The following is a 12018-nucleotide window of genomic DNA, read 5'->3' on the forward strand; positions in this document are numbered from 1 at the left end:
TATTCAAATCCAATTCTGTTACGGTCTCATTAATCAGCTGTCGAGACATGCGCCTCCCCGCTGTTCTTTCTCCAGCTCATTACTCCTGCCTCCAGCTCGTTCTCACTATGTGGATGACCACATTAGGTACATTTTTAAGCTCAGATATTTAATTTGTCGCTTTCCTTTCTTTGTTAACCTGATGTTGTGTTGGCTCAAAGACAATCTCCAGCTCAGACGTTAATATGATTAGTGTTGTGGTTTTACATATGGCTACTTTTTATTTTTCCTATTAAGAGTGACTCTGGACTTTAAAAACTGCACAATCGGACTCATTTAGCAATACGTGACTTTTTAATGCAACTTTTTTTTGCTGTTTTCCAGCTGTGCAACAAGCTGCAAGCAACTTTTGTAATCAGCTGGAGTTGTGTTTGTGCACCCTCAGTGAAAGGTCTGGCATTTGCTGCGCTATAAGTTTGGTTTAGACTCCATCAGCTACTAGTGCCTGACTCCATCTGTGCTCCCTGTAATGTTGCGCTTTGGGCATGTAGAATAGAAGGTGTTTATCAGAAGTCCTTTTCATTGAATACAGCTGCCTAATGCATTTGTAAATTATGACGACTGGAGCGGCAAAGTAGAGATAAAAGGCAGCAGGCACACTGTGGGAAGCTGTATAGTTAAGTGATAATTCTGTGTGTGCGTGTTTATCACTTGAATGACCCTTGTACATCAGTTATTTGATTCAGTGTTAGTACAGAAATATTGATTAGTGCATCTTTCAAACCCGTCTAATCGATCGACCGGAGGCTCGAGTGTATCTGCACTGTGATAAATGTTGTAATAAAGAGTAGAAAAAATGAATCAGCGCAGCTTTAATGTTAGTTAGAATTCAAGCTTGTTTCATTTACTTCATATAACCCAATAGAACAGGAACACAGTCGCTATCATGGGCATTAAAAGGCATCTTTAATTTACGATTCTTCTAAATGATCCTTGGGTCTTCTATTGCATTTTTGCTGAAAATTATAGGAAAACTGGGCACAGAGTCTGCTTAGAGACAAAAGAGACAGAGGACATTCTTAACTGTGCTGATATAATCAGCATTGATTTTGTGCTGTATTTTAGAGAGAAGAGGAAAATGGGTTTTTATTTACAGAATTCTAGCCAGCAGAATCTCAGCTGTGCACGCTGATTTTTGCTATCTCCAGCAGTCACTTTGTGTTGGATACACATGACGTTCTTATCTATTGGCACCACACAAACAAGGAAACCGCATCAAGGAGAATTAATATGCATATTCTGACAATCTTATCTTAAGGAGATTGACCCAGAGGAGTAGGGAAGATATTGTTTCCCCCCCTAATGCATTGCACAGAATTAAAGCATCTCTTTTTGTCTTTTGATTTTAAAGATGAGCAAGTTTCTTCTAATCACTCACAAGAATTGTTGACCATTAGTGGTCAAGTTTAAGGGTTTGTTCAGATGTCATCTTAAATGACTCGTCTAACAAAGTTATCTACTCTCCCAGTCGGATACGTAATGGAACAAATCAAAAACTAAACTCACAGGGCACGCTTCAATTATTGATCAGGTGAATTGAGCGCACAGTGTATAAAATGAGGAAAAAGTGTTTTTCTAAGACACCCCAGTTTGTTTTATGTATTCTGCTGGAGATTCTGTCTCTTCGCTGGGCAACAAATGAAGCCTGAGTCCCATGAGATGCAATTACTGAGGACTTTGGTTCACAGAGGAGAGCAGAAAACTCTGCTCCATTTTAAATACATCCTTATTTTAAGAGGGAAAAGGAAAGAAACAAAGTAGATTTCTAACCTCATTAAAGAGGATTTTGAAATCAAGACACCAAAGATAACCACCACCCTGCTAAAAGCAGTTTCTCAATGTAGCGAACACTTATCAGGAAGAAGGAGATCTAAGAAGTTGTTCAATGGATACAATTAAAGCAGAAGTAAATATCTGGGTGATCCAAATTGATTATGTTAAGATGAACTTGCCATGTGAAACAAACAATATTTATAGGAGAAAATAAGCCTGAGTTTCAGTCAGCATTTCAAAGACAAGGAGTTATTTTTAAATTGTTTCCTGTAGAACTGAAAAACCACCTGGCTTGGCGTATGTGGGTAATCCATCATGATACAAATTTACTTGACTATATTTTGGAAGTGTTCCAGGTGATGTGGAGGGGGATTTGTGGGTTACACTGCTGGGAAATCAAACCTTACCTATTATAAGAAAATACAATGTACATGGAAAAACTAAAAATCCCTCCATGCAATTTCTTCCACTTATCCAATTCAGGGTTACGTGGGGCCGGAGCCCAGAGACAACCAGTCATGCTCACATTCGTACCTACAGCCAATTTAGTATCACCAATTAATTAATGTGCATTGTGCATGTCTTTGGACCATGGGAGAAAGCTGGAATACCCGGAGAAAACATATAAAACTCCATACAGAAGGCTCCAGCCAGCCGGTGGAGTCGAACCCAGCGGATTCTTGCTCTGAAGAAACCAATGTGCCGCCCAATAAGTAATAAAAATGTGCTGAAAATACTTCAAAAATTCAGGACCTGTATCCCGAAACTGTGTCTGCTGAAAAATAGATGTGTTTTAGAACAAAGGAGCTTTATTGCTAGGATGAATGAGTCTTATTCTTATCAGTTTATTTTACTGTCCATTCTGTGCTTTTCTCCTCCAGAATCAGTAGTAAATGGTGAAATGCATCAAAACTGTCTGGTTCCACTTTGATGCTGCTCTCCTACATGTAATTTGCACATTTTATTCAAGAATTATGATTAATGGCTGTGGTGTTAATGGCACTAATTAGTGCACTGCAGACAGAGCATGGCTCTGCTCCCAGAAGGGCACAGAGTAACCCATACAGACAGGTATAGCACTCAGATGTGACAGGCTTTCTAAACCACCAGGACTATTATTCATCTGCTTCCTTTTACATGGTGAAATGTAATAAAATAATAACAATAATAGAAAGAAATCTCTCTAAATAGGCATCTGTATGCACTGATCTTAAAAGAGATCACACTAAACACCTTTTTGAAAAGTGTGACTCAATTTACACCATGAAGCACAGAAAATAACCAACCTTAAAAACTGTAATCGTTAGCTGACTGACTATCAACTACGTGACACCTCACAGTCATGTTTCCTCCAGCAGATTTCTGCTAACTTCTTTGTCATGATGTTGATTAGTTATGGCATGTAGCACAAAGTTTTATTGTAGGGAAAAAAACTGCAAGGAGAATAATTTAAAAGTCAGCACTGATAAAGTAGAATGTGCTGCCTGTGGAGATCCCAAAAGAGCAAGAAACCGTTTGTCAGCAAATAAGTTGGGGTGCAGATTGTGAAGTGCTATACAGAGTCACATAAACTGGGCTGGACTGAGTGATAAACTGAGAGCTCAAAAGGTGGAGTGGTGAGAGAACTACTGAAGTACAAGTATTAAACTAGTGGCATCAAAATATATTGTTTTAAGTACCAAAAGTAGAAGGACCCATAAGCATTACCACCTATTTTGTTTTAATGTTACACTGTAATTATCTTAATAGCTGCTCATTTTCCACTCAAGACTGATAAAATTGTGTTCCCCACTGGCCCCTTTATTAAGTACACCTTGGATCCTGTTTGCCTTCAGATGAGCTTTTTCTTCTTCATGGCATAGAGTCAACAAGGTGATGGAAACATTCATCAGAGATATTGGTCCACGGTGACATGACAGCATCATAACCTGTGATGTGAACCTCTCGTTCCACCGCATCCCGTTCAGATGACAGAGATGACAGATGACTGTGAACTCATTGTCATGTTCAAGAAACCAGTCTGAGATCATTCAAGCTTTGTGACATGGCACGTTATCTTCTTGGAAGCAGCCATCAGATGAAAGGTACACTGTGGTTATAAAGTGCATTTTGCAATATTTGCCTCTGAGATGTAATGAAGTAGAAATATTTACATCCTGCAGTGAGAAAAATTGAGACTGAGGTGATAAGCAACGCACTGATAGAAAGCATTCATGGTTTAATGTTTTTACCTTTACATTACTTATTATTTTAGTTGCTTTTGCTTCCTGTAAAACTGAAGGTTTAATGCTCTGGTTGTTAACTGATCATAATAGAATGTGAATATAGTAAACGGTGGCTTTTTTATGTAAGTATTTATTTATTTAAGTCAAACTACAACAGACCTTTTTGTTTTGGGATGACAGTTACAGATGAAGAAGATGTAATCTCTGTTAGGAGTAAGACCTCAATTTCCTGTCAGTTTGTCAACGGAGAAAAGAGAAACAAGACTTTCAGCACTATGGACAGCTCCTTCCAGCACTATAATGCAGGATCATCCAAACAAATAAACAAAAGAAAAAGTACTCTACTTAAATAATATAAAAACCTATATAAAAGCCTATTATCCAGTTATAAGTACTGGCAGTATTTTGAGGTCTACATTTCTTGTAGTTATTGTTTATTCAGTATTTAGTCTGAACTTTAAAACTTTCCTGTGTTCTGAAGTCTGAGGGATATTTTGGGTAACACAGGCAAAAGCTTACTTGACTAACAATTGTATGCAAATATATATTTTCTGCTTGCACCAGCACTGTCTGGGAGAGCCTCAAAGATTAATTTGAATTCTTACTAAACAGCCTAACAGCACCAAGCTATAACTCATCCAACGCTAGGACTGTCAAAGCTATATTTCAGCAATGTCCTTCTTGATCCACGCTGGCTACAACTACTGAACACAGCTATACCAATGTCATCACAGCCTACATCTTGCCAGTTCTTCCAGGTGTTAATCACTTGCTTTGCTCTTTATGAATTAGTTTTAGTCGTCATTGTTTTTCAGTTGACCTTGCCATTTCAGGCTTCTCAGAACTTTTAATTACGTGTCTGATTTGATTGGAACTGCTTTTGTCACTGCCTGCCTGGTCTGTCTTCTACAAAGGAATATATTCCCCCCTTGAAATGCCATTGCATGACATGACATCAAAAGAAATAGCAATCCCAATAGGCCCTGTCTCAAAAAAAAAAAAAAAATCCCAATACTGTCTCCTGCCATGAAGACCGATTTGCTACACCAAGGCTCTCTGCTTGAAAGACAATCCCTTTGAAAAGAGTTTCACATGAGCAGAATGCATTGATGTGTGTGACTGTATGAGACGAATGATCCATGATGGAAACACATTGAAGGCATTTATGCTGTTCATGGTAGAAGTGTGACAAAGCAATAACTATTAGATCCAAACATCAGCAGTAATAGACTGCATATGGCGTGGGACAGATGTTGGTGTAAGTGGCTATCTACTGAATATACAGCACTGGATTTCATGATTGCTCTGATTTATTACAGTTTTCACATCTCACTGGTCCACCACCACGCATGACTAAACCTCCATTATCTGCCACAACCAATACCATCCACTGTAGCTTCTGCTTATTATAATTATTAAAAACAAATATATTGTTGTTTGGCTATTTCTGCATATCTACTAACATACCACTGACCAGATATTAAATAGGCGTAAACACGAGATGCTTTTTTTTTCTGGAAATTACAATACTGTGCAAAAGTCTTGCTCCACCTCTCATTTCTTTAATGTTTGCTGAGGAAATGGAAAATAAATGCAGTGATTCATTGAAACATATTGAAATACAACATTGAAATACAGCCTCATAATTCCATCACTTTTGACAACACACCAAGAACCACTGACTGAAATGCAGACCCAAACCATGAAATAGTCCTCACCTTGTTTTACAGATGGCTGTAAACACTCGAAAATACATATTGACAACCATTTGACCAAAAAAATAGGATTCATAATTTTCAGATTTTCAGTCCAGTTTTTTTTTCTGTAATTTTGCATAACTCAACATTTTATCCATGTTTCCCTTCCTTAAGAATGGCTTCTTTACAGCCATCCTTCCACTGAGACCATTTCTAATGAGGCTTTGGTGAATAGAAGGTGGATCACCTGAAGGTGAATCCAGGACTTGACTTTTAGATACTGTTCATCTGTAGGAGATAATTGTTATTTTGACAGCTTCTTCTCTTGTCCTTTATGTTTGCTAAAGTTACTTCAAATTTTTAAAGTACACCATGAAGTACACAGCACGCCATGTTGTCGGTGTGCCTGTTTGGGAATCACCTTGTTGGTGGAAAAAGCATCAGTTTATTGATGTATCCTTTTTGTAGATTCAAATATTAAAATGGAAACAAATTCAGTGTTTATGTGCAGCCAATATTCAAAGAAAAACTTTGAATGCCCTTCAGAAAGCCTGGAAAACTATTGCTGCAGACCACTTTTGGCTCCTTGGAAGCAAAACAGAAAGAATAGAGGTGTGGCTCAAAACTTTCACATTACTGTTCACTTGAAGAAAAGCGAGTGTAATGACATTTAGCATAAAAAGTCCTGGTCAAACATAGATCACAGAGATTTTATAGAGCTAATTAAGCTAATGAGTCTCTTCAAGTCACTGTGTCTTTTACAGTTAGCTAGATCAAGGAAATCTAGATAGACTCGGGGGATTTCTAGTGGCTTTTATGAAGTGCTTTATTGCCATGGAAGAAATAATCTCTTGATGAATGAAAACAAGTCGAAATCATTTCCAGATGCTGACAGCAAAAAGTGACAGTTTGTTTGTTGTTAACCAGCTACTGAAGTAAGTTAGAATATTTTTTTCTTCTGATGTTTCCAAGGTGTATAAAATGAACTTTCAAGTTCATCATGTCAGGAATGCCAACTCTTTAAAAATCTCAGCAAATGTGAAAATTTGAACATTTCCAAATCCAACACAACTGGATGACATTACTTCATATGTAATTGAAGAATCTGTTACATGATCAAAAGCATCAAAGCAAGTTGATCTTACAATGAGACTCCAACAACCTCATAACAACTGAAAGGAAACTGACAAGTTAAGTGCGAGATGAAAAGCAGCTGACTATAGAAATAGATTTTTATCTCCCTATTTCATCCGCCAAGGTTTGATAACCTTGTTGCTACTTCTCTAATAACTTCACAGAATCTTCTTCTATCAGTGAGTGTGCTGGACAGACAAGCCAAATGGATCAAACCTTTGATGAGATAACAATCCAGGCTAATCAAGATACTGTAAGTCTGTCATAAGACAGGCCTTGCTGTAGAGCTGGCTCATCTTTTTCACTGATTCGGGCTTTTAAGTCCTAAAGCTGAGGCTGGGAAAATACTTGGGAAACCTCTCAACCTGATGTGATTGGACAGCTGCTGCTGAGGTGACTAGAACAGCAGTTAGCTGTAATAGTTTTCTAACAGGGTTGCAAGGCAGCTAAGACCAATTACTTTGGACATTGATTGCTCTCCCTGTCTTTGATCATGTAATTGCTTTGAGCGAGATGAGAGTGGTTCTGCTGCTGAACAGGTGTGTTGAAATCGATTACAGCAGATTTCTCATTTCTTAGACGAGAGACACAGAATGGAGAGCGTAAATGTCATCATCATTCATAAATTATCTGGTTGTATAAGATCACACTGTAGTTTATTGTTGCTATTTATTATGATCACTGCATTTGAAGATCTGAAGTCCTTGCATCTTGTGTTTCTATAGAGGCTCGTGATCATGACTCCAAACACGTCATTGATCTACATTTGAACACATGGGTGTGGATAATATTACACTTATATTAGACTGTATAGCTACAGCCACCAAAAATCTGCAAGGCTGGATGCATATGTTGAGATGAAATTGCATTTGCATTCATACTTTCTGTTGACTGGCAGTCGGGAAACATCAAAAACAACGTCAGACAATACCTTTATCAGGTTTCTTGAAACATTACCTGGAAACTTTAAATTATATTTGGAGCTGAAACAAAAGTCTTGAACCACCCCCTCATTTCTTTACATTTCGCTTCCAAAGAGTCAGACTTTCTTGTAATATTTTACAGTGGTGGAGGAGTAGTTCCCCAGGATTTCTAAAGGTCTTTCAGAATTTTTTTTCGGACATTGGCTACTTATATCACTCATTTTCAGTCCAGTCCTTGTACCTGACCATATTCAAACAATAGTGATTTGTGTGTTAAATCACTGATCTACGATCATCACAGTTTGACAGACCTAAAATAATATGTTAGTTTAGGAGAGAGGTACAACAGCTATCTGTGAAAGACGATGAAGACTCTATCATGGTTTCTGGCTACATTTCAGCCAGTGGTGTTGGGGATTTTGTCCAAGTTGGTGGAATTATGAATTCAGAAAAGTGCTGCCAAATTTGGATCCACCATGCAACACCATCTGGAAAGCATTCACTCAATTTTCGAACATGACAATGATTCCAAACACGCTGCCAATTCAGTAATAGCATACCTGGATAGGAAAACACATAAATAGAACAATATCAGTCATGGACTGGCCTTCTTAAGATCCCAGACCTCAACATTATTAAAGCAGTGTGGGATCATCTTGACAGAGAATGGGGGAAAAAAAATCTAAAGAAGAACTTAAAATGTCCTTCAAGAAGCCTATAGATCTATTCCCGAAGACTACTTAAAGAAATTATATATATAAAAAAATCTTATCTATGGGGGTTTAGGCTATGTAGAAAAATAAGGGTTTTCAGATTAAATATTGACTTTGAACTTCATTAGAACTGTACAAACCTTTTGCTATAGCTGCTGTATTTCCATGCATCTTTGCACAGTATAAAAATCGTATGGACGGACAAACCAGAGGTCTGAATCATCATCTGTTTTACAGCCCTTGAACTGACAAAAGTAAAGACATCACCCACAGCCTGCCATGCCACACAAAAGTAAGATGGTTAAGTCAAGGAGCTGTGCTTTTGACTGAGCCATTTGCATTTCTTTGTAATGACAGTAGACATGTCAAAGATCGGGGACATGTTGTTGACATTCTGCTTGTTTTTCTTAAGCTATTATTTCAGAGATGGTTTAATATATGTGTGTTTTTTCAGAACATACACTTAACACTGAATGAAAGGGAACAGTTTTGAGTTAAAATATACTTTAACTGATTCAGATGATGTGAGATAACAGGACTTTATGTGGCTCGTGACCCTAATGACTAAATCTCGTGGTCTACACTTCACAGAACTGTGACTCTGAGTGTGTTTTTCTCCGGCTGAATTAATTTTGGATAAATCTTCTGCTGTGCCAAACTGATGAAAAAGGCAATTTCTCAGAAAATAAAATAAAGAAGAAATGAAACTGATTATCATAAAGCAGCAATAATGTTATATTGTCAAATATATTGTGGCATTTCTACACCGAGGACTAATATAATAAAATTAAAAGAAACAAATCTAACAGGAGTTGCACTAGACAAAAAACAAACAAACAAACAAACCAGCAGCCTAATTGTGACCTTGTGTGTTGTTAGATAACATTATAATATTTGGACTGATCTAACTGAAAAGACAAGAAATTGTTAAGGATACAAAGCTGAAGCCTCAGGAAACCTATACTGGTAAACACATCTCTGCTGCTGTCTTTCTACAACTCTAATCTATGACAGGAAGAGGAAATTCTGAAAAAACCCCAAACTATAAGTAATGGTCTCCTGGTAACAGGACTTGATGCTCTCAAGGAGATGATTCCAGGTCAAGCTTTGGGTCAAAACCTGCTTACTGTGTGCATGTGTGTATACAAGTATGTGGTTGAGCTCACAAATCCCCATCACTGTCATACATCTTTTATGAGAGTCTTAGGGAGAGCGCTGTGGTACTTACATACACCATTAGGATTCTGCACTTCATGCTAATATCAATACAAACAGGCACAGCGGTCAGGAAATGTGAAAGCTCAGAGGGAGAGAAAGAGAGAGGCTGAAAATGTAGTTATGCAGCCTGAAGGTCGAACAAGCCCATTTATATTTATAGCTCGAAAAAATATGCACATCCTTTACTTAAGTCACAGTAGAAATACCAGAAAATTGACATTTATCTGCTGCAAGTTAATGTTTTGTTATTGCATTTCATTTGGTGGATTACGCACTTTGGGTGCCTTGAAAAGCGCTATATAAATGCAATCCATTATTATTATTACACAGTAATTAATGATGCATTAATATGTCAGCGGTCTTTACATGTTGCTGGTTGATGGAAAAAAACAAATATACTCTTGATCTTTAACAGAGTGTCGTTATTTTATGAATGGATAACCGTCTTTAAACCTTTACTCCAACTTTCTTTTTTATAGGTGAGCAAATATTTTACATAAACACTGAAGTTACCAAAATAAGTTTTTGAAAACATGATGCAGGCCCTTGAAAATATTAGGGTGAGAAGGGTTGTGAAGGGCAGGGAAGGGAAGCGCTGCCACTGCAAATGTGTCAGTGCACAGTGGACATGTACTCCAGAGCCTAAAATAAGAGTTTTTTAATTTTATTTTTTAATTGGACAGCTAAACATAATCTGTCTACAGGAGTAATGTATAAGTAATGTATAAGCCACTGTTTTATGTTGGATATGAATCATAGATAAACTAAAGGTAGAACTTATCACAAGATAATATCTAAATATATTTGTCTGGAGCTACTTTCTGCCACTGCTCTGCTCTACTGTGTTTTTGTCCACTTCTACTTATTTTCTCAGCATTTTGAGTTAAAACATTTCAACATACATAACTTCAAATTTTGAGATAATAACCCCAAATTTTGTCTAATTAAAGTATTCTGTATTTGTTACATCTGTACATCATAATTTCCTGTAATATACATGCAGAATATTACAGCTTGCTTTTTTAACGTCAGTATAAACAACGATAGCAAAACCAATGGCATCAATGAATTCCAGTCTAAGCACAGATGTAGTGGGTCTCAGAATCTCATTAAACTGAACTGTCATGATTTAAACCCAAGTTTCTGAGTAATATCAACAAATCACTTTGGTCTTAAAAATGAAAGTGTTCCTATGTTTTCACATTTTGTATTATTTACCGAAGTCTTTTGCACATAAAGGTACATCTAATCCTAACTGGTGAATTAGATTTGAGATTAGGTAGAAACTATTTTTATAACCTAAGTAATCCTACCAAGATCATTTGGAGGATATGGCCTCGGTCCAGTTCCAAATGAAATCCAGAGGAATTTGATTGTGGTGAAAGCATAAAGCTTATTACAAAGCAACTCTGACATAGCCAAACATAGAAAAGTTCCCGTTTTTTCACAATTTATTGTTAATTTCTATTTATTACCTGTTTTTCTATTTGGATACATTTTCTGTTTTTAAACATTTATTTATTTGCACTTTATTTGTGTATCATTACAGCAACATTTCTTTATCATGTAGAAAAAACGGAGACGTACTGTTGAACCAGCACTTGTTTTTCTCATACCAAATGGGATTAAATGTTATTAAATGTTTCGCTTGTTCGGCCCACTTGAGATCAAAGCGAGCTGTATGTGGCCTATGATGTAAAATGAATTTGACGTGTTTGACTTACCAAATAACTTTTCATAACTATACAGACTGTGAAATGACATAGTTTTAATGTCCATATGGAAAACATCAAGAACACTGTGATGTTTTCCAACACAATAACAAATACCTTCCACCATGATTTGCAAAACAAAATACGATTTTAGTGGCGCTTGTACTACACGTAACCTCACGTAACTGGATGTTTCAGTGTCAATGAAAGATCCAGTTACGCAAGGTTTTAAAAAAGACTTGCAAAAACTTCAGCAGGGGATTCTTACCGCCCTGTGCATCTTGTCCTCCAAATCCTGGTTGATCCTCTGAAGAGCTGCATAGCTACTCTGGATCCTGCAAAAAAACGAACAGAGAAGTTAACGCACTTAAAAATGCAAATTGCACAATATGACGAGTAAAGAGTGTTTTACTGTTCGTAAACCAAAACAAGCAGAGGCGATCTGCACATAAATTTAGAGAAATAAAAAATTTACAACATCAGTGCGCTGACAGAAAGTCTCAGATGGGATTTGCGGGATATTTTAAGTTCTTACTTAGACTTAAGGATCACTGTGGTTATAAATCTGCTGAACTAAAACACCA

General features: G+C 37.0%; 1 protein-coding gene across 4 annotated transcripts in view; it reads right to left on the reverse strand.

Annotated features, from left to right (window-relative positions):
• The window catches only part of LOC116334788 (brain-enriched guanylate kinase-associated protein), a 53131-nt gene that overhangs the window by 14366 nt on the left and 26747 nt on the right, over positions 1-12018 (reverse strand). For all 4 annotated transcript variants that reach the window (XM_039603605.1, XM_039603606.1, XM_039603608.1 and 1 more), the window contains one exon: positions 11703-11769. In XM_039603605.1, coding sequence (XP_039459539.1) covers positions 11703-11769 — 67 coding nt within the window. The remainder of the gene's footprint in view (positions 1-11702; positions 11770-12018) is intronic.

Source organism: Oreochromis aureus, linkage group 19 (assembly GCF_013358895.1).
Source record: "Oreochromis aureus strain Israel breed Guangdong linkage group 19, ZZ_aureus, whole genome shotgun sequence".
Lineage (NCBI taxonomy): Eukaryota > Metazoa > Chordata > Actinopteri > Cichliformes > Cichlidae > Oreochromis > Oreochromis aureus.